Source organism: Lepidochelys kempii, chromosome 21, assembly GCF_965140265.1.
Source record: "Lepidochelys kempii isolate rLepKem1 chromosome 21, rLepKem1.hap2, whole genome shotgun sequence".
Taxonomy (NCBI): domain Eukaryota; kingdom Metazoa; phylum Chordata; order Testudines; family Cheloniidae; genus Lepidochelys; species Lepidochelys kempii.
In genome coordinates, this window is record NC_133276.1 from 16,979,676 (window position 1) to 17,002,888 (window position 23,213).

The window sequence follows — 23,213 nt, forward strand, 5'->3', positions numbered from 1 at the left end:
CCACGACTCAGTTTCCCATGCAAGCAGCGTTCCTGCATTAGTCCAAAGGCCGCTTGGTGTCGGTTACATCCAAACATCTAGCATATACGCACTTCGACCCCACACCCTGGCAACACAATTATAAGTATTGGCCAAAATACTCCGAATGGGATCTGGGCTGGGAGATGCCTGTCTGCCATGGAGTGGTTCCAGTGAGATACAGGAAAGCCCTGACAAAGAACCCCTAGGAAACCTTGCTTTTTAGTGACCAAAACAAGTGATGTGATGGCTGGTTATCGGACCTTAGCTAGCGCCAGATGAGGGAGGTTTGGGGCTGAATCCTACCCCTTGGCCCAGTTAAGACAAGATGAAAGGCAGGGCCCCTTTCTTTTCAAGAAAAAAGAAAAGGAGTACTTGTGGCACCTTAGAGACTAACCAATTTATTTGAGCATGAGCTTTCGTGAGCTACAGCTCACTTCATCAGATGTTTACCGTGGAAACTGCAGCAGACTTTATATACACACAGAAATCATGAAACAATACCTCCTCCCACCCCACTGTCCTGCTGGTAATAGCTTATCTAAAGTGATCAACAGGTGGGCCATTTCCAGCACAAATCCAGGTTTTCTCACCCTCCACCCCACCCCACAAATTTACTCTCCTGTTGGTGCTAGCCCATCCAAAGTGACAACTCTTTACATAATCAAGTCGGGCTATTTCCTGCATAGATCAAGGTTTTCTCACATCCCCCCCACCCCCATACACACACAAACTCACTCTCCTGCTGGTAATAGCTCATCTAAACTGACCATTCTCCAGGTTTAAATCCAAGTTAAACCAGAACATCTGGGGGGGGGGGTAGGAAAAAACAAGAGGAAACAGGCTACCTTGCATAATGACTTAGCCACTCCCAGTCTCTATTTAAGCCTAAATTAATAGTATCCAATTTGCAAATGAATTCCAATTCAGCAGTTTCTCGCTGGAGTCTGGATTTGAAGTTTTTTTGTTTTAAGATAGCGACCTTCATGTCTGTGATTGCGTGACCAGAGAGATTGAAGTGTTCTCCGACTGGTTTATGAATGTTATAATTCTTGACATCTGATTTGTGTCCATTTATTCTTTTACGTAGAGACTGTCCAGTTTGACCAATGTACATGGCAGAGGGGCATTGCTGGCACATGATGGCATAGATCACATTGGTGGATGTGCAGGTGAACGAGCCTCTGATAGTGTGGCTGATGTTATTAGGCCCTGTGATGGTGTCCCCTGAATAGATATGTGGGCACAATTGGCAACGGGCTTTGTTGCAAGGATAAGTTCCTGGGTTAGTGGTTCTGTTGTGTGCTGGTCAAACTGGACAGTCTCTACGTAACTTATCCTTGCAACAAAGCCCGTTGCCAATTGTGCCCACATATCTATTCAGGGGACACCATCACAGGGCCTAATAACATCAGCCACACTATCAGAGGCTCGTTCACCTGCACATCCACCAATGTGATCTATGCCATCATGTGCCAGCAATGCCCCTCTGCCATGTACATTGGTCAAACTGGACAGTCTCTACGTAAAAGAATAAATGGACACAAATCAGATGTCAAGAATTATAACATTCATAAACCAGTCGGAGAACACTTCAATCTCTCTGGTCACGCAATCACAGACATGAAGGTCGCTATCTTAAAACAAAAAAACTTCAAATCCAGACTCCAGCGAGAAACTGCTGAATTGGAATTCATTTGCAAATTGGATACTATTAATTTAGGCTTAAATAGAGACTGGGAGTGGCTAAGTCATTATGCAAGGTAGCCTGTTTCCTCTTGTTTTTTCCTACCCCCCCCCCCCCAGATGTTCTGGTTTAACTTGGATTTAAACCTGGAGAATGGTCAGTTTAGATGAGCTATTACCAGCAGGAGAGTGAGTTTGTGTGTGTATGGGGGTGGGGGGGATGTGAGAAAACCTTGATCTATGCAGGAAATAGCCCGACTTGATTATGTAAAGAGTTGTCACTTTGGATGGGCTAGCACCAACAGGAGAGTAAATTTGTGGGGTGGGGTGGAGGGTGAGAAAACCTGGATTTGTGCTGGAAATGGCCCACCTGTTGATCACTTTAGATAAGCTATTACCAGCAGGACAGTGGGGTGGGAGGAGGTATTGTTTCATGATTTCTGTGTGTATATAAAGTCTGCTGCAGTTTCCACGGTAAACATCTGATGAAGTGAGCTGTAGCTCACGAAAGCTCATGCTCAAATAAATTGGTTAGTCTCTAAGGTGCCACAAGTACTCCTTTTCTTTTTGCGAATACAGACTAACACGGCTGTTCCTCTGAAACCTTTCTTTTCAAGGTGTCCTTTCTATGTCCCATTGCCCATTGCTCCCATTTCTTTATAATAAATGGAACAAGCCAATTCTTTGCTGCACCCGGTGCCCAGTTAGCCACGTTGTCTTTCTAATTCAAGCCAAGCCTTACGTACGATGGTGCTGGTGGTCCACCAGTCTCATGAGTTCATTCTGTCTGACCGCATGCCTTGGGCCCATCACTCACGCAAATATCCAGACTTAATGTAACCCCCCTGTTCAGCCAGGTCTAATGTGGGCCTATCTTCCTATGCCGGGGCCCTGGGGCATTCGGGGAGATGTGTTATTGTGTCACCGTAACGGGCGTTTATACCGGCTGGAGACAAAGGCGTTTATACCGGCTGTAGACAGTGCACAGTGAGGCTGAAACAGGCTGACGCAGGTCGACCTAACTTTGTAGTATGGACAGGTCTTAATCCCCTGGGCCTTTGCTCCCCATCTGAGTGCTGGGGGCTAGTGCTGTGTGCTGGGCCACGGGGTAAATGCCGTGATTGTTGTGAGGCGCTCAGATGCGATAGTAACGGGTGCCAGATACGTCCCATGGTAGAATAGTATTCAGCCAATATATTGTAGGGCAATCAGCCTAAAACATTCCCCTGTCATTCTGAGAAATAAATCAAACATAAACCAACCAACCCAGTCTTCGGACTGGTGAAGCTGATGTAGGGCACTGTGTCTCAGCAACGGTTTGCATTTCCTTTTAAACTCCATGGATGGTAGGAAATAATTGCTCTCATCTTTAACAGATTATTTTAATAAACCTTCTTCTGTTTAATTTTAATCCCCCCTTCCCCCCCCCCCCCGCATGCTAACGAAACCACGCATGGCTTTTCTGTTTAACAGCTCCAACATTTGCCAGGGAGAAATTCAAAGGAACTAGGCATTAGGCACCACTCGGGAACTAGAGAAAAGAACTTGGAGGCAAAGAGGTTCGACACCTTGGACACTAACTGCTATTTTCATCGACATTTTCAGAGTTAAATCTCATTGAACTCATCGTGTCTGGGGGCGGAGGGGTTCGGTATCAGTGCGTTCCTGCCCTCCTTAGGCAGTGATAGGTCCTAACTGTGCTTTCTCATGCAAATTATGCCAGGGCTTCAGATGTCATTAGCTGTGCGGTTCTGCATGTGAACTGGGGAAGTCGGGTGGCAAAAAAATAGTAAATTCTTCTGCAGTTTATTTTTAGCATGAGATGAAAGCGATATTATCATCTTCTTTTAGCCCCCAAAGTTCAGTCTCTGTTACGTTTTTCAAAGGCTTGGCAAAAACCTAATGTGGATAGAAAACTTCATTTAATAACAATAACAAATTACACTTTTTATAATGGAATAACAACATTACTAGCAGGTTGGACAAACGCCCGTCAAGGATGGTCTAGATGATACTTAGTCCTGCCTTGAGTGCAGGGGAAGGGCTAGAGACCTCTCCAGGTCCCTTCCAGTCTTATTAGTCTATGATTACTACCCTCCTGGAGCCCGACCAGTTTAGCCAATACTGGAGGCCTTGCAAGACTGGTTCCATTAGGAGGAGAAATTCATGATGGAGTCAGGTATGTCTCGGATGCAATCCTGTATATTTACAAGGAGGCCCACAAAATCCTGTTTTCCTGAACACAGCTGAGCAACCAACAGTGGGCAATTTCCCTGCTCCTAATTTCCAGGTCATGTGCCCCAGCCCCCTAATCATTTTCGTTGCCCTCCACTGGACTCTCTCCAATCTGTCCACATCCTTTCTGTAGTGGGGGGACCAAAACCGGATGCAATACTCCAGATGTGGCCTCACCAGTGTCGAATAGAGGGGAATAATCACTTCCCTCAATCTGCAGGCAATGCCCCTACTAACACAGCCCAATATGCCATTTACTTCTTGGCAACAAGGGCACACTGTTGACTCATATCCAGCTTCTCGTCCACTGTAATCCCTAGGTCCTGTTCTGCAGCACTGCTGCCGAGCCATTCGGTCCCTAGTCTGTAGCGGTGTATGAGATTCTTTCATCCTAAGTGCAGGACTCTGCACTTGTCCTTGTTGAACCTCATCAGATTTGTGTAGGTCACTCTGGACCCTATCTCTACCCTCCAGCGTATCTACCTCTCCCCCCAGCTTAGTGTCATCCATGAACTTGCTGAGGGTGCAATCCATCCCCTCATCCAGATCATTAATGAAGATGTTGAACAAAACCAGCTCAAGGACTGACCCCTGGGGCACTCCACTTGATACCGGCTGCCAACTAGACATGGAGCTATTGACCACTACCCGTTGAGCCTGACAATCTAGCCAGCTTTCTATCCACCTTATAGTCCATTCATCCAATCCATACTTTTTTAACTTGCTGGGTGGGTGAGATTCTGTGGCCGGCGTTGTGCAGGAGGTCAGACTAGATGATCATAATGGTCCCTTCTGACCTTAGTATCTATGAATATTGTGGGAGACTGTCATAAATATAAAGGGAAGAGTAACCACCTTTTGTATACAGAACTATAAAATCCCTCCTGGCCAGAGGCAAAACCCTTTCACCTGTAAAGGGTTAAAAAGCTAAGATAACCTTGCTGGCACCTGACCAAAATGACCAATGAGGAGACAAGATACTTTCAAAGCTGGATATGGGGGGGGGATGGGGGAGGAAACAAAGGGTCTGTGTGATGCTTTTGCCGGGAACAGATCAGGAATGCTCTTCAGAACTCCTGTAAAAAGTTAGTAAGCAATCTAGCTAGAAATGCGTTAGATTTTCTTTTGTTTAAATGGCTGGTAAATAAGCTGTGCTGAATGGAATGTGTATTCCTGTTTTTGTGTCTTTTTGTAACTTAAGGTTTTGCCTAGAGGGATTCTCTATGTTTTGAATCTAATTACCCTGTAAGGGATTTACCATCCTGATTTTACAGAGGTGATCCTTTTACTTTTTCTTTAAAATTCTTCTTTTAAGAACCTGATTGCTTTTTCATTGTTCTTAAGATCCAGGGGTTTGGGTTTGTGTTCACCTATGCAAATTGGTGAGGATTTTTATCAAGCCTTCCCCAGGAAAGGGGGTGTAGGGCTTGGGGGGATATTTGGGGGGGAAGACATCTCCAAGTGGGCTCTTTCCCTGTTCTTTGTTTAACACGCTTGGTGGTGGGAGCATAGGGTTCAAGGAAAAGGCAAAGTTTGTACCCTGAGGAAGTTTTAACCTAAGCTGGTAAGAATAAGCTTAGGGGGTATTTCATGCAGGTCCCCATATCTGTACCCTAGAGTTCAGAGTCGGGAAGGAACCTTAACAGTGACCATATCAAAAGCTTTGCTAAAGTCAACACCTATCATGTCCACTGCTTTCCCCATATCCACAGAGCCAGTTATCTCACCACAGAAGGCAATCAGGTTGGTCAGACATGACTTGCCCTTAGTGAATCCATGTTGACTGTTCCTGATCACCTTTCTCTCCTCCAAGTGCTTCAATTGAGACTTCTATTGTCTCCAGCTATTTCACTCCATAAAGGGGCTTAATTGCTCATTCCATTTATCCTGATAGACTTGTGGTTAGCACACCCATCAGTGTTAGCCAGGTCTGTGACTGTCTGTAGATCAAAGACCCGCTTTATGGCAGACAGGAACATCCTCCAGTAGAACTGTACTTTGACATTCTGTGAAACTGAAAGGCAATAAAACATAAAAGCAATCAAACAAAACCCTGTCTCACACAGTTAGCTAGTGGAACTCATTGCCACAAGGTATCGTTGAGATAAAGGGTCAGTCAGTTCCTTGACTGGGGAAAGTCACTACAGCTCTGTTGACTTCAATGCTAGTTTGCACCAGCGGAGGATCTGGCCCCAAGAACTGATCAGGATTTAAAAAGAATTGTGTATTTATGCCCAGCCCAAGCACTTATGGACATGCAGAACTTTACACAGGTGAGTAGTCCCATTGCTTACCGAGGTGGGCATCTTTGTAAGGCTAAGATGAATAGGTCTTTAGAAATTGGAAAGGGGTTTAAACCTTCCTGCCTTACTGCACAAAGCAGCCACTAATTGAGGGGGAGCAGGAAAAAATTGACCCCATGGTGTTTTTTGCCATCCAACTTCTCTGCCCAACCCATGGCCAGGCTATTCAATAATTGTCCATAAGGGGATTCCTTGCATCTTCCTCTGAAGCAGCTTGGAGACAAGAGACTGGGCTAGACAGACCCTGGTCTGATGTTCCTAAATAATGATGTTACAGAGAGGACGGATGGCTGAGTGGTTAGGGTGCTAGCTGGAGACCTGGGTTCAGTTCCCTGCTCTGTGACCATGGGTGAGTCACTTAGCTTCTCAGTGCCTCAGTTTTCCCATCTGTAAAATAGGGATAAAGGACTGGCCACCTCACAGGAGTGTTGTGCGGATAAATATGGTAAAGAGAGTAAGCTGCTCAGATACTAATGGCCCCGCAGAAGTATTAGAGGTTGACAGATGTACCTATGTCTGCAGAGCTGGGAGCTGACTGCACCCAACATTCCCCTGCTGCACGAGCCACCGGGAGCGTCACTGAATGGAAACTGAGCAGATGCAAACTTGCCCCCACTGCTCTGATTCCCCAGTCTAAGAGGAGCGAAATGTGAAACAGCAAAACCAGATGACAAGTAAAGGGGTTTTTCGAGCTTATTTCAGTCTCAGTCAGCCCCAGAGTTATCATCAGCCATACAGGTAAAGGGAGCGATTTTAAATATAGGATCCAGGGCTGTCAAGCTGACAGTCTGAATGAGTGAGATTTAGATTTTTTTAAAAAATTGATGTGTGTGATTTTAAACGTTTCATTGAAAAATGTTGCCAAAACCTTTCCCAGGAGAAGGGGATATTTTAAAACTGCTTAAAAATTGATCCAAACTCTGAACCCTGCTGCACGAGTGAGACGTAGCAGAGACGAAGGAGTTTCCTATCTAGTTCACATGTGTAGTCTCCAGTCCTGGTCAGAGTCTGGCCTCGGTTAGCAGTGTGCTGTGCTGGGGTGCAGGGACACAGGGCTGCTGGCAAGGGATGTACGCAAGGGAAGATGATGCAGATGCAGAAGGCCTAATCCAGCCGGGAGAGAAGCAGGCCCAAGAGCTTCCATTGATCTTACTGGAGTCAACCAAAAGACTCCCAGGGACTTCAGTGCGCTCAGGATCAGGCCCTTGGGGGGGAACTAAGGCCCCGATCCTCAAAGGTATTTGGCCCCTAGCTCCACGCCCCAAGCTCTGCCCCAGGAGCATGCTGGCCCGGGTGTTGTATCAACCAGGCAAGGTACTAACAAGCTTCAACAGGACTTTATTTTCAAAGTGGAAACCTCTTTACCAAGCTGCTGCTGCACCCTCTGTAGCTTTCTCCCAGCCTCTCAACTCCTCCCCCCGCCTCCCTGTTTCCTGTCCTTTCAGACTCCCAACAGCCAGTGCTCCCAATCCTAATAATTACAAGCAACATCTAAACACCACACCGGGGTCTCAGTTGCTCTGTCTCTGTGCTGAATCCCAGAATGGATGGGCGGGCGCCAAGGGGCCCAAAGCCAGATTTGTGCTTCCCATATCCTGGTGGAGCTGGGGGTCTGCCCAGCCCAGCCCCGGTGGGAGTCAGAGCTGACTTCCCACAATTCCCACAGTGCAATCCAGCCCAGCCTGCCCCATGGTGTCTACTTCCGGCCCTGAACACACCCTGCACCTGGGGCGTGGAGCAGGACAGATGTAGGGCTGGCCCAATAGCTCTTACACAGGGGCTGTGCTGAGATTCGCGCCTCCTTTAAGGCCCTCATATGTCACTGAGGCAGCCTACAGGGGTGCTAACGTGAGGCCATAGCGGCTCGTGGCCTCAGTCAGATGGTAGCGGGCCGACTGCTGCCCACGCAGCTGATGGACTGTGCCGGGGGGGGGGGGGGGGGCTCTCCCCTGTGGCGCGTACTGGCAGGGGGGAGCTGTGCTCTCACAGAGCTAACCTGGCTCCCCAGGATGGGTTGGTTGCAGTGTCACCTGGTGGCGTACGGCAGAACTGAGCTCTGCAACCCGAAACCAGTGCCCAGAATCTGTTCCTGGATGCTAACCCCAAGGGGGGAGGTCCCATCCTTGCCAAGAGCCAGCGCAGCTGAAATGATAGCAAGGGCTAAGCACTGGCGTAAAGGCCTTTGTCCTGGACTGGGAGCTGCTGGGATAGGTGCAAGATCCAGAGCCCAGAGCTGCTACTGCTGATCTCAGCAGTGCTTCTTCCCAGGCAAAGGGAATAAAACACTCCCTAGAGATTCACATCCAACACAGGACTAATGTACATCAGTCCCCATGGAACCGGATCCTGCAGCGCCTTGCTCTTGTGAGTAGTCCCAGTGGGCCCAATTCTCTCACCCCAGGTGTAAATCAGGAATAAGCACTGAAGTCAATGGGGTTATGCCAGGGTAAGTGAGAGGAGAATCGGGCCCAGTGGGACGACTGGAATAAGGCTATGTAGGATTGGGCCCACCAAAACTTGGCACTTTTAGACAATACACCTGCAAGTCCATCCCTGACGTGAGCAGCCCCACTGACTCTGGCAGCTACTCGGGGGGGGACGACGACACGGACGAGTGCTTCCCAGGTTTGGCCCAGACACCCAGGGTGGGGAAGTCTCTTAGAAGGCAGGTGCCCGCCCCACAGCTGGCATACACTGGAGTGGTCCCATGAAAGTCCCTGGACCAGATCCTTAGCTGGTGCAAGTCAGTGTCATTCCACTGAATCTCTGGGACTACAGCGACTTACACCAGCTGAGAGTCTGGGCCCATCTACCCTGCCACGTTCCCTCTTGCCCCGTGCTCCTCACTTGGGTAGAGTTACAGGGATTTTAGCCCCAGCGGATTCTTGCTGCTCCAGCCCTACCTGCAGCAGAGTGGGCGACAGAAGGAAAGCAGGTGACTAGGGACCAACCCCCACCCCCAGTAATTCACGGGCGGGGGTTTGAGTCAGTGGGGAGATTTGCTAGTCTCCCTTGGCTTTTCCTAGCAGTCCATGGGGTTGCTTGTCCATCAGAGTGCAGATCTGGGGAGCAAGAATTGAGTGGGAGACTGCAGGAGCCCCTGAGCCAAAGGCCCCGGGCCAAGGCTGAACGCAGGAGGGAGCCTGAGTTTGCAGGACATGCGTGTGCCTTGTGCCCTGAGGGTGTTTGGTGCTGCTCCCCTAGATCCGGCTGGGGGCGAGGGGAATGGAAGGCAGGGCCTGTTCTCTGACTTAACCCAGCTCGCTGCCTGTCTCTCAGTAGCAACACAGGCAGAGACACACACAACAGATGTGAAATATACACAACCAACTCCTCCCTCATATATAACATACCTCCAAATGCACCCCAGTGACATGCCAAATGCACCCCCAAACTGACATGTCCCCCCCAAACACCTTCTCAGACATATAGACCCTCCCCCCATACAACAGCCACACACAGCACCCCCCCAAGGCCCCCAAACACAGCCCATGCACACAGCAAACACCCCCTGGCAGAGGGCTCCCCCCTACAGGCACAGGGACCCTGGGCCCACAGCGAGACAGGCACCAGGCAGCACAAGGCCTGGCCCGGGGGCGCAGGGACCCCTCCCAGGTGCGGACCTGCCCCCAGCAAAGGCAGACCCACGCCCGGGTCCTCACACAGCACCCGCCGAAAGGCTCCTCCCCGCCCCAGCCCAGGGCTCGGGGCTCCCCGCTCCGCCCAGCCCGGCCGGGGGGCAGCGCCTCGGGGCGGGGGCTGAGGGGCGGAGCCGGGCAGGCGGCGGGCAGCGCTCCGGAGCCGGCCCCCCGGTGGTGCAGGCAGAGCGAGGAGCTGGCTGCGCGCCCGGCGCTGGCCATGCCCCGCTCCCTGCCCGGCTCTGAGCCCCCCGCAGCGCCCGGGCTGTGAGCGGGAGGCCCCGGGGGCGCGGCTGGACGCCCATGGAGGAGGCGATGGACAAGGGGGGCGACATGGCCTCGGTGAGCGACTTCGACCCCATGGCGGGCAGCATCCCGGCCACCAAGGTGGAGCTCACCGTCTCCTGCAGGTACGGGCAGCCCCGCCGCCGCGGGGATGGGCGCTGCCGCGGGCCCGGGGGCAGGGCGGGGGCCGGGAAAGTTTGTGCCCGTGCAGGGAGCTCGCCACCGGCTGCCGCTGGGCTGGGGGGAGCAGGGGGTGCGAGCCCGCCGGGGCTGGGAGCAATGAGCCAGCCCCATGGGCGCTGGCACGAGGGGGCTGCCCGCTGCCGCCCCCCCCGGCGGGAAGTGTTTTTTCCATCCCAGCCAGGCTTTGCAGTTTGGGTCAATGGGTCTCTGCGCCCCCGCTATACGGGGGGGGGTCCGAACCGCGGGGGGTCCTGGCAGGCGCGGATCTGGCTGGTGGCAGGGCCAGCCGGGGGGGGGCTCCCAAGGCCATGCCCCCCGCAGGGAGCCACTCTGGGGACAAAACTGCTCCCTGTGTGCGAGTGTGTATCTATGTCTCACTGCGTGTGAGTGTGTCTCGCTGTTCGTGTGTCTCTGGGTGTGTGAGTGTGACTCACTGGGGGTGCCTCTCAGTGTGTGTTATTCCCTAGCAGTGCATAGCTCTGGACTTCCTCCAGCACACTGGGCAGCCCTGGGGTGGTTCCCCGAGATGCCCAGCCAGCCCTGGCTGGGGGGACATGGTTGTTCTCAGAGTTGAAATCAGCAGCAGCCCCCATTGCTCTAGTACAGCTGCCCCCCCCCCGAGCCTGTGCACCGTACCCCCCCCCCCCCACAACCCCAGTGTTTACTTCTCCAGGGTGCCTTGGCCAGCAAACCCAGCAGGCTGGCTGCAGAGGGGCCAGGCACCCCAGGGCGTTCCGATTCGTGCTCTCCTTGGCATGGGATCGGAGAGGAAGTTTCTTTGAGGGAGAAGCAGACACCTGGATTGCAGTCCGGATCCCTGGCGTGGCCTGGATCCGGTGGGAGTGGAAGGATCAGGGGTTGGGGTTTTAGTGCAGGATCCATCCTGCAGTCCTTACTCAGTCAAACAGATTCCTCCCTGTGTGCCCCCGAGCTCTCTGTGCACAGGGCCCAGCACCCGGGGATGGGCTCAGCCCTCTAAAGGAGGGGTTGGGAGCCTGCAGAGGAGGGCAGGGGGTGCACTGTCCTGTTCTGGGGAGGAGAGAAGCACATGGGACAGGTTTTTAAGGGGATTTTGGCACCAAAGTCCCAGTGGCTCCCATCTGGGCCAAGGTCTCTTACCACTGACTCCGCGGAGATCTCCCAGCAAAGACAGTGCAGCCTGGGAGTCCTCTCCTGGGAATCCTGCGGGTGTGGGCCTGCCAGCCCCCTGGCTTATTCAGCCTGAAGGAGACATCAGAAGGTGTCTGTCTCTCCTCCTGGAGATTTCCACCCCATCCCCTTCCCCCGGGGGCAAGTGAGTGGGGGCCCCAAATGATGATCCGGGCAAAGTGTGCCAGGCACCAGCAGAAGCTGTGTCCCTGTGAGGTGCTGGGTTTGTCTGACAGGTTAATGCATGGGCCAGATTCCAATCTCAGTCCACGCTGGTGTAAATCCAGAGCAACAGAGTTACTTTGGATTTATGCCAGTGTATCCCAACCATGATCTCAGTTATCCTGGTGTAAATCTGGAGTAACTCCATTGTAACTCCTGATTGACATTGGGGAAAATGAGAGAATTGGGCCCAGTCATTCCGGATTTACACCAGTGACTCTCGGAGAGCAGTCTCGCCCCAGTGCGTCTATGCTCAGACTTAACATGCAGGGAGTAAGTGGGGAGCCTTAAACTGCTGTGGTCTGTTCTGAGCCTTGTTCTATGTGTGCCACGCTCAGTAAGCAGCTTCATCCCTAATGCTATTTAGAACAAGAGACAGGCCTTTTCTTCCTTTGCTGGTTGAGATTAAAGAAGGAAAAATTTGTGTAGAAGAGAGAGAGTGAGCCTGGTGTAAACAGGAGCAGCTCCATTGGCTTTGGCTTACCCCAGCCAAGAATCATAGAATATCAGGATTGGAAGGAACCTCAGGAGGTCATCTAGTCCAACACCCCTGCTCAAAGCAGGACCAATCCCCAATTTTTGCCCCAAATGGCCTTCTCAAGGATTGAACTCACAACCCTGGGTTTAGCAGGCCAATGCTCAAACCACTGAGCTATCCCTCCCCCCAAAGGATTGGGCCCAGAACCTGGGCCAGCCACTCCCGGCTCCCCTCATTCCACAGTGGCACGGGAAGTTCTTTTCCTCATGCTGCTATTTTAGCAAGTTCTGATATTTCTTTGCAAGAAGCCCCAGCAGGTGCTTCCCCCTGGTTGTTTTTCTCCCTGCACTTAGAGCTGGAGCTTGCCTGGGCGTGTGTTTGCGTCAGGCATTGCCAGGCGGAGATAAGCCAGACTGCAGGAAGAGGGGCACCCTCTAACCTGGTGGGGAAGGCTTTACTGCCAGCACCTGCCTTGAGCCAGCCCTTCTGAGCAGCATCAGGACGTATCCAACTCCTGCAAGACGGAGCGTGGAGCGAGGCTTAGGAGACCTGTATCTGGAAGGGCACTGTATAGGTAGAAGGATGCTCTTGTGATCTATGTATCCCCACACACTGCATCCATCTATCTAGATTAATCTAATCTAATCTATCTCAGAACTCCTGGATTCTGTTATCAGCTCTGACACTGATTTCTTGTGTGGTCTTGGACAAGTCCCAGACCTTCTCCGTGCCTCAGGTTCCACACCCTCCCTGGGGGTTGGTATGGCTGAGTTCCTGCCTTGCATGGGTGCTGCGAGGATTAGTTAGTCAATGTCCATAAAGCGCTTTGAAGATGAAAAGCCCTGTGGAGGTGCTAAGGATTATGCTCATTCTTTGCGTCCCAGCACTGAGGTTTTGCTCTGTGCTGCAGCGGGGACTTTCTGGGAGCTCGGTTTACGTGGCCTAGCAATTGAGAGAGCTATGGAAGTTTCAACAAAACCCCAAAATTATTGGGGTGTGGGGGTGGGCAAAGGAAATTTAAATTTTCAGTTGCCAAAAACAGGAAAAGAAATCAGTTTTCAATTTTTTGACAAAATACCTCACAAACATTCAAAGAAGAAATTTGGCAAAAATGAAAAAAACCTTTTCATCAAAACGGTTCACAGGCAGAAGAAATCTTTTCCTGACCAGCTTTCCCACTGTCTGCCCACTCTCCCACCAGTGGGATTCACTGGCCCTGGTGTCCACCACTCCTGCAATCTGCCCTCCGGGTGAGGCCTGGATCCAACTGCTGCCTTGGGTCCCGTCCGCACTAGCAAAATGACTCTGTTCCCAGACTCAGTTGGCAGGTGGCTGGAATGTGTCATGGTCCCATCTACACAAGCAAGGCTGAATGGTAATAGTCCTTAGCTCTTCTCTAGCACATTCCATCCCAAGATCTCCAAGCGGTCTACAGAGGAGGTCAGTTTCATCTTCCCCATTTTACAGATGGGGAAACCGAGGCACCGGGAGACTTGCCCAAAGTCACTCAGCTGTGACTAGAACCAGGTTTCCTGAGTCTCAGCCCAGTGCTCTAGCCACTAGATAACACTGTCTCCCATGTGGTAAGTGTGTCATGGCGCTGGGATGTTGTAACTGGCCCTGGAGGTTTTGCTGCTTCTCACTACTGAGGTGGTCGAACCCCGCAGTGGAGGAGCTGGGTTTTGCAGCTAGGGGGGTGAAGGGTCATTGGTGGGGGGCTGGAGAGTGAGTGAGGTCTGCGCTCACTGGGCTGCGCTTGTTCCTGTCCCATGGGGCTGGGCCCAGCTCCCCACGCTGGGTGTTGCGGCCTGGCGCACAAGGTCACCGTGCCGTTCAGGGTTGTCGTGAGGCTCTTCAGCCCCAAGTGTAGGGGAGGGACAGTCAGTCCCCACCCCATTCCTGCCTCTGGAACCCAGGTTAGACACAAGCTGAGCATGGACATGAGCCTCCGGGGAAGGAGCCACCCAGGCTGTCCCGGGCACCCCAAGGCCCAGGGCTGGAAAAGCAGGGGAGTCGGAGTCAGCGCTGAGGTGCGCTGGCTCAGCTTTCGGTGCTGGGAGTGCGCGGGAGGGTCCGGGACTGGTGCCACAGCGGGCTTGAGTCAGGAGGAAGGGGACTGACAGAGCTATTGGTTTGGGGACAGAGGACTGGAAAAGCAAGAGGAGCTCTTGTCTGGGGGTTGGTCAGGATGGAGGGGCACCGGCAGAGCTGGGCAGGGGGAGCCCAGGGCTGGGGCAGCAGGGGGCTGCGGGTTGGGGTGGAACTTGGAAGGACACCGGCAGAGCTGGGCAGGGACCCAGGATGGGCAGTACACTGTTGTCAGGGGGTTGAGGAGCACCGGCAGAGGGTCTGGATTAGCTGGCACATGGCTCGAGCTATCAGCTTCTCACTGTGCTGAGCTCCACGGAAGCAGGAGCCAGTGCCACTCAGTTCGGCAGCAGCCTGCTCCTCGCCATCCCCTCAAGCCGCTCTCCGTGACTCCCCCTTTCGAGCCCAGCTGTAACCGGAACCTTCACTAGACTGCATGAGGGCAACGGGCATTGCCGAGTCCACCACGCGGTGACGTCCCAGCATGTGGCTGACCGTGTCAAGGGGTCAGCAGACCAGGAAGTGATGTGGGGTCCAATCCAGGCCCCGCTGAGGTTGATGGCTTCCCATCATTGGAGAAGGGGAGGCAGCGTTTTAAAAAGATTATTTCAGTGCATTTCTGTGCTGAGTCCATCCTCGAGTCTGATTAGCGGGGCTGGTTGGAGCAGGATTCTGTGCTGACCTTCCATGGGGAGAAATAGTTTGTGCATCTTTATGATCTGTAAAGAATGACTGAACTTTTTAACAGGTTTCAGAGTAACAGCCGTGTTAGTCTGTATTCTCAAAAAGAAAAGGAGTACTTGTGGCACCTTAGAGACTAACCAATTTATTTGAGCATGAGCTTTCGTGAGCTACAGCTCACTTCAAAGATTTTTCCCCTATTTGTTTTTACTATCAAGTTTTTCATGTTTTTTGCTGGAGGTCTTCTCTGGAGGACCAGAGTGTGACCTTTCTCTTTAATGGAAAGGGTGGAGTTGTTTGGCTCTTTGGCTCTTGTTTGGCTCTTCCTCCCAACTGCGTGCTAGGCCTTTGCGTTAACAAGGTACGAATAAAAAACAAACCCAAAGAGTCTGAAACAGCCTGAGTTAAAAATCCCTTCCCCCTCTCAGTGCTCAGAGGTACCTGTGATGACTTAATCCTGCCAGTTCTCTGGTTGTCCATAGAGACATCCAGGAAAACCAGAGTAGACGAGACTTGAATTTCAAATGTGAAAAACAAGCAAGGGAAAGATAATTTTTAAAAAAAAGAACGCAGAGATAGACAGACACTCCCACCTTGACACACAGACAGACAGAAAGATACAGACCTTTTAGGCTTCCTTTGTCTGTGCTCAAGAAGCCAAGGATGGCGCAGCCATCAATCCCTCCTCCCCCTGGCGTGTCAGTTATCCCTCAGTTTTCAGTGTTGCTTTGCAGTTTGCCTATGACAGTGGCTCATTTGCTGCTGACCTTTCCATTTCTAGCAACAATCAACAGTAGACATTCTGTGCCAGATTCAAATGGCTTTAAAGAGGGATTAATTGGGGGCCTGAATACATTCAAACGGACTCTTTCTTGCCCCACTCTTCGTCACAAGTGATGGATTAGCTGTTCCTGGGCTGCTGGAGCTACCTCGTGTTGTTGACTTGCAGCAATCGGAGCAGCGTAAGGAACAGATACGTTGTCTGCCTTGCCCAGTCAGAAAGCAGCTCGCCCACATAACTAGTTTTTCTTTTAAAGCACATTGTGTCGGAAGCGTGTTTCCCCTTTAAAGCCTAGCGCGTCGCCATGGGAAATCCTGGCTCCTCACTGTGGATGTGCTGTCTTCCAGCTCAGATTGCTGAATTCTGCTCAGCTGTTGCCTTGCTTACATAACACCCCGGGATGCAACAGCCTTCCCTGTTCACCTTTACTGGTATTATAGGTATTCCTTCCACCTGTACAGCAACTTTCTCCCAGTGCTGTGATTGCAGGCTGGGATTGCTACCCCTAGTGACAAATGGGGAAACTGAGGCACAGAGCAGGGAAATGACTCATCTGAGGTCACATAGTGAGGGCCAGATCTTAACTGGTGTAAATGGTGTAACACCACTGACTTCAATTGACAGCAGCTGAGGGTCTGGTCCTTTCAGCGGCAGAAAGTCCAGGTCTGAATGCTAGTCCCTTGCGCTAACCGCTCAGTGCGGCTACTGCACAACACCTAGTGCTGTGCAGGAACCATCTGTGCCTGCAGGGCTTCTCCCTTGCACCCTGAAGTAGGGGCGGTGTTTCATTCGTGTGCTAGGTTACCAATGGCTGCTTTGGCATACACCCTTCCAGCTTTGGCATCTAAGTAGAACAGACAACGGCCAAAATTTCCAAGGATGGGCCGGAAGGAATTTCCTCATCTGTCATTCTACCATTGCACAGGACAGCTGCATTTCGGGTGGGCGGTGTCTGTTTGCCGTCTTCCAAGCACTGATCCTTTAGCAGGATGCAAGACGAGATGGCCTCACTGGGAGGTTGGACCGGGGAGCGCATTAGGGCTCCTGCTCTCCTGTAGGAGGTGGGCTGTCAGATCACGTGGTGTGGTGCAGGGCCAGGAACTAGACAGAGCAATGACCTGAAAGCCTCTGGCAGGAGGCAGGAGCCCATCAGTCCTGAGCCAGCCCATGTGGCCAAGTGTGGCTTTGTCTCCTGCTGGTGGCTGGAACATGTGGAATGGTTTGTGAGACTGTTGCTGCCCCTGTGCTCACAGGGCTGGTCCGTAGCTCAGGCAGCAGGGCCCCGCCCAGGTGCACTCTCAAGGGATGGGCCCTGTGTGTCACAGCGGGGAATGTGGAAGGGGTCAGGGAGGCAGGCAGTGACGGTGACTTTGGTGGGCAAACCAGCCTGAGGCCAGGAATGCAGCAGGAGCTGTGGAGAGATGAAAGGTCAGGGTGGTGAGGAGGGGAAGGGACTGTGGGGAATATTGGGGCAGGTGAGAGCAGCCAGGGCTGTTTGTCTTTGCTGCTCCAAGCTGCAGAGGTGGGTTTTGTTTCCCAAATGCCTTGACTCAGATCTGCTGACAGTCACTGGAACTCATGCTCCTAGATTGCCGGAAGCCTCTGAGTGATCCTGCTTGCGGGGAGAAGGGAAAGGATATTTCACTGATGCAATTAAAAAGCAGGCAGCCAGAGCCCTGTGGTGAATATAAATTCCAATCCATAATGTACAATGCCCCAAGCTAATAGATTTTAATGACAAATCACAGCTGAGGAGCAACAGAAAGCAAACCGGCTGTTCTGGGAGCCACCTAGCTCCTGGGCAGAGGGGAGCCAGCACCCAGCCCAGAGAGAGGACTGTGACAGGCTGAGTCATTTAACCGGGGCAAGGCCTCAGGCAGCATAATTTGGTGTCGCTCCAGGGATTTACACCAGCTGAGGATCTGGCCTGATGTTTTCTGTGGGGATGGATGGCTTGTGGGGACTGGGAGTGAGACCAGCCCCCAGGTTACAGGCTCCAATCCAGTGTGCGCTGATGTGGATGGAAGCTGATGCCATCCGGCGCCTGGTTGGCAGATCTCAGTCCAGTCGCTAATGGACACACATCCACGTCACCACAGCGACCAGCATTGATGGCGCTAATTGTTTCCGGGCAGGAGTCCCAGCAGAATGGCCATGGAGCCCGGACCCCCTCTCACACCTAGACGGGGGGGGGCCCACCGGTGAGGGCTAAGCACAGGGCAGGATAGCTAGCCCTGCTGTGCTGTACCCGTGCTGTAAACACAGAGTGTGTCTGTCCCCAGGGCTGCCAATCAGACCCTGCCATGACAACCAGAGCAAAAGTAGCGGAGAAAGGGGCCTGTAGCCTCCCTTTCCAGGTGTAGCCTGGCAGGGGCCGGTGATGGTGAGATAGCAGGGGGTGTGGACAAAGCAGGTAGCAGCCCTGCCGGGGTGACAATGTCTTGGGGCCTGATTCTCTTCTAACTTACACTGGTATCTCCAGGGCAGTCAGTGGAATCACATGCATGTAGGACCAGGGTCAGTGAGAGAGGAATCAGGCTGCTCGAATCCAGCGAAGAGCGAGCTTCACAATGGGCCAGACCCACACAGCTGGTGTAAATCACTGCGGCTCCATTGACATCAATATCGCTACGCTGGTTTACACCAGCTGAGCATCTGGTCCAATGCCTAGAGCTTTGGGGAAGTCCCTATAAGACGGAATGCTCTCCTGGACCTTATCGCTCTGATTGGAGGCTGCAGCATGGCTGGGACTCAGGTGGGCTTCTGCCGATAAGTGCAGTCTGGGCCCAAGAGATGCCGAGGTCTGGGAGGAATGAGGGCGGGCCCTAGCTGAGCTTTCTGGGGATGTCCTGCCCATGTCGGGTCCAGCCTGAGGACTGAGGGAAGGTCCATCCCCAGCAGACCTACAAAGTTCCTCCTAACCCCACGCCCCTTGGCTCTCCCCTGCGCTCAGATAGCCATCTCCACTGAGGAACAGAACGGGTGCAGCGTGGAGACTGGCAGAGCTGGGATCTGGCCTGGAACCGTCCCAAAGTTCTGGAGGGTCGGGATCAGGTGTTTGGCCCTACCTCAGCTTTACATGTGTGAGTGAATTTCAGGCTAGCCTGGGAACAGCCGTGAAGCCCATTGGGGTGTCAGTCGGTCCGAGTCCCGTTTCTGCATCTCTCGGCAGCCTGGGCTAGCCTCACGCATTGCCTCCAGCTCAGATTTTGATTCCTCAGCTGTAATATCGGCTGGGAGCAAATGGAGACAGAGTTGGGGGATTTCTCCAGGGACGCCGTTCTGGGTTCGGGGGTCCTTGGTGTGGGGGGAGCTGCAGGGGAGGAGGCTGAGGTCTAGGCAGCTGAGGGACACCGTGTCTGCAGAGGGGCGAAGGCTGGGAGTAGCAACGCTGTCTACGGAGGCTGTAAATCAGACACGGGATGCCCATTGATTCTGTTCTACTTGTAAGTAAAAACTACAGGGGCACTGCCTAACCCTGGAGCTGGCAGGGCCCCAGAGCTGAGCAGCCCCGCATGGGGCCTCTAGACAGGATTAGAGCCTTTCTCCGAAGGCTCGCCTCAGCGCCCACCAGACAGGTCCGCATCCTCTCGCCAAGGCAGCAACCCAAGCAGCACACGCCCGCTTTCGCAGTGCCTCTGGCCGCAGAACTCACCCAACCATTCATTTGTTTAGCAAGTCGGATAATTAGCTCCTTATATCTAACCCACAGGGTATGTTCCTCTTGTAACAGTGGCTGGGTAGGAAGCTGTTTTCGTTTGGGGTTTTTTTGCCCCAGGAAGGAGTAAAGATACAAAAACCAGAATAAGATACATTATTTCCGCTCTGCAGAAGTTGGATATTTTTCTAACCCTGCCTGTATTCATTGTGATTATATCACATTGCCGTAATTCACCTAGAGCCTGCTTCTTAAGAAGTGTTTGGGATAAATTATTCCATTTCATTGGGGGGGGGTGTGTGGAGAACTTGAGAAGAATTTCAGATTCTGAACACATTTACGACCTGAAAGCTCCCCCCTCCTTCACTAACCTCTAGTTATGGAATTAGTCTGGTGTTAAACTTGCTCCCTGAGATCAGAGTCAGGCCACGTGCTTGGTTCTGATCTCACTTATTCTGGCGTGAACCGAGAGTCACTCTGTAGAGGTCACTGAAGTAGTTATTGGTGTAACTGGTGTGAGAGCAGAATCTGGCAGTCTGTGGCTACACTGATTTACACCAGCTGAGGATCTGGCCGATAATTTTTCCTCCTGTCTCTTGTGTGTGTCCGAGTTCCTCACATGCTGATTGATGTCTGCTTTGCCACTGTAACGAGCGAAGGAGTTAATTCTGAACCCCCCTCCTGTGGACATTGCTGGGTCAGAAAGAGAAGGGGCTTTGGCTGGAGCTGCACAACTTGGCCTTGGTTTTCACAAAGAAAAACGGGTGCGGGAGCCAAGAAACTGATGTCAAGTGGGATTTGTCCAGTTTATTTGAGATTTGATTTGATTTTGTTCTGTTAAGGACCTGGACTGATGGATTCCCCCCCACTTTCCTCTGCTTAGCTTCTTGCACTACCCCTAATCAGCCTGCCCCTTAGGAGAAAAACAAAAAATCAGCCTCCCTAACCAATCATAGGTGTCAGAGTAACAGCCGTGTTAGTCTGTATTCGCAAAAAGAACAGGAGGACTGGTGGCACCTTAGAGACTAACCAATTTATTTGAGCATGAGCTTTCGTGAGCTACAGCTCACTTCATCGGGTGTGTTTGTTTCTTTAAAATTCCACTTTGTCCAGACCCTTCCACACGGGACTCAATAACAGAGCACCCCCTGCTGCAGAGGCCGGCCCTGGAGTAGCTGGGATCTTTCTGGGAGCAGCCAGCGCTCCTGCACCTTTCCCTTCCTGCGCCCCCTCCTGGCAGAGGCTGGTATTTGAGTCCCTGGGAGTCCCTTACAGCCGGTGTCCCTGAATTGTGCCCCGCAGCGCCCCCTGCTGGTGGATTTTGGGACTGAAGAGCACTGCTAAGAGCTCTCCATGGACTGACTCCTAGAATCATAACAGAGACAGAAGAATCATAGAATCATAGAATATCAGGGTTGGAAGGGACCCCAGAAGGTCATCTAGTCCAACCCCCTGCTCAAAGCAGGACCAATTCCCAGTTAAATCATCCCAGCCAGGGCTTTGTCAAGCCTGACCTTAAAAACCTCTAAGGAAGGAGATTCTACCACCTCCCTAGGTAACGCATTCCAGTGTTTCACCACCCTCTTAGTGAAAAAGTTTTTCCTAATATCCAATCTAAACCTCCCCCACTGCAACTTGAGACCATTACTCCTCGTTCTGTCATCTGCTACCATTGAGAACAGTCTAGAGCCATCCTCTTTGGAACCCCCTTTCAGGTAGTTGAAAGCAGCTATCAAATCCCCCCTCATTCTTCTCTTCTGCAGGCTAAACAATCCCAGCTCCCTCAGCCTCTCCTCATAACTCATGTGTTCCAGTCCCCTAATCATTTTTGTTGCCCTTCGCTGGACTCTCTCCAATTTATCCACATCCTTCTTGAAGTGTGGGGCCCAAAACTGGACACAGTACTCCAGATGAGGCCTCACCAATGTCGAATAGAGGGGAACGATCACGTCCCTCGATCTGCTCGCTATGCCCCTACTTATACATCCCAAAATGCCATTGGCCTTCTTGGCAACAAGGGCACACTGCTGACTCATATCCAGCTTCTCGTCCACTGTCACCCCTAGGTCCTTTTCCGCAGAACTGCTGCCTAGCCATTCGGTCCCTAGTCTGTAGCTGTGCATTGGGTTCTTCCCTCCTAAGTGCAGGACCCTGCACTTATCCTTATTGAACCTCATCAGATTCCTTTTGGCCCAATCTTCCAATTGGTCTAGGTCCTTCTGTATCCTGTCCCTCCCCTCCAGCGTATCTACCACTCCTCCCAGTTTAGTATCATCCGCAAATTTGCTGAGAGTGCAATCCACACCATCCTCCAGATCATTTATGAAGATATTGAATAAAACCGGCCCCAGGACCGACCCTTGGGGCACTCCACTTGATACCGGCTGCCAACTAGACATGGAGCCATTGATCACTACCCGTTGAGCCCGACAATCTAGCCAGCTTTCTACCCACCTTATAGTGCATTCATCCAGCCCATACTTCCTTAACTTGCTGACAAGAATACTATGGGAGAGCGTGTCAAAAGCTTTGCTAAAGTCAAGAAACAATACATCCACTGCTTTCCCTTCATCCACAGAACCAGTAATCTCATCATAAAAGGCGATTAGATTAGTCAGGCATGACCTTCCCTTGGTGAATCCATGCTGGCTGTTCCTGATCACTTTCCTCTCATGCAAGTGCTTCAGGATTGATTCTTTGAGGACCTGCTCCATGATTTTTCCAGGGACTGAGGTGAGGCTGACTGGCCTGTAGTTCCCAGGATCTTCCTTCTTCCCTTTTTTAAAGATTGGCACTACATTAGCCTTTTTCCAGTCATCCGGGACTTCCCCGGTTCGCCACGAGTTTTCAAAGATAATGGCCAGTGGCTCTGCAATCACAGCCGCCAATTGCTTCAGCACTCTCGGATGCAACTCGTCCGGCCCCATGGACTTGTGCACGTCCAGCTTTTCTAAATAGTCCCTAACCGCCTCTATCTCCACAGAGACCTGCCAGGATTAGGTCCCATGTGGACCATCTCCCTGGGGGCTCCTGGGGTCTAGTTATACACTGTGGTTGGCCTGTCTCCCCCAGATCCTGTGCTCCCATAGCCACTGCGTTCTGTAGCAACTCCTTTTGGCTCAAGTTGGTCCTGGGGCGGTTGGATCTTCCGAGCGGGGGTTCCCCCCAGCCAGAGCTCGGTCCCCATTTCCTGCAGCGAGGCTGGGACGGGAGTACTGAGAGTCCCCAGAACCAAAGCTCTCACACCGCTCTCTAGGGCAACGCAAGCGGGCAGAGGCTGACCCACGCCAGAGCTCCAGGAGTGGCGGAGAGCTCTTCCGGAGCTGACGCTCCCGTGCTAGACCCTTCATTGCCTCCTGCCAGCTGGTGCTGGGCTAGGCCAGAGCTTCCCCATAGTCTCTGCTGCTGTGTTCTTCTCTTCATCCCTTCTGGCTGACAGGCCTGCTCCTGGAGCAGCTCAGGATTCCTACATGGGGCCCTGCGGGGTCCCGCTGAGCACGGGTCCCTGTTGGAGCGCGTCGGCAAACATGCTGAGGTACATACACATCATCCCTGTGTTTTCTTTCTTCCGATTGCCCTCTAGGTGACTGGAATGCCATCAGCAGCCAGCCAAGCTGGCCAGTAGCACATGGTTCCTAAAGAATAAATTCCTACATGCATTAAGGACATGGTCCTGCCGGGAGCTGATGTGGATGTGCTCAGCACCTCTCTGGATCAGGCCCCTAAGAAGTGCCTGAGGAAGTGGCCAGTGAGTTATTGACGTACAGCAGCCTGGTGCTAAGAGGGATGGGGGAGCTGGGGCTTATCT

The 23,213-nt window shown here is 52.3% G+C and overlaps 1 protein-coding gene across 4 annotated transcripts in view; it reads left to right on the forward strand.

The window, feature by feature from the left end:
- Positions 1-10,070: 10,070 nt before the first annotated feature.
- CPNE5 (copine 5) overlaps positions 10,071-23,213 on the forward strand; it is a 195,635-nt gene continuing 182,492 nt past the window's right edge. For 3 of the 4 annotated variants that reach the window (XM_073320008.1, XM_073320009.1, XM_073320011.1), the window contains exon 1: positions 10,071-10,290. In XM_073320008.1, the coding sequence (XP_073176109.1) occupies positions 10,184-10,290 (107 nt within the window). In that variant the 5' untranslated portion in view covers positions 10,071-10,183. The remainder of the gene's footprint in view (positions 10,291-23,213) is intronic. The other variant, XM_073320010.1, reaches the window with a different exon arrangement.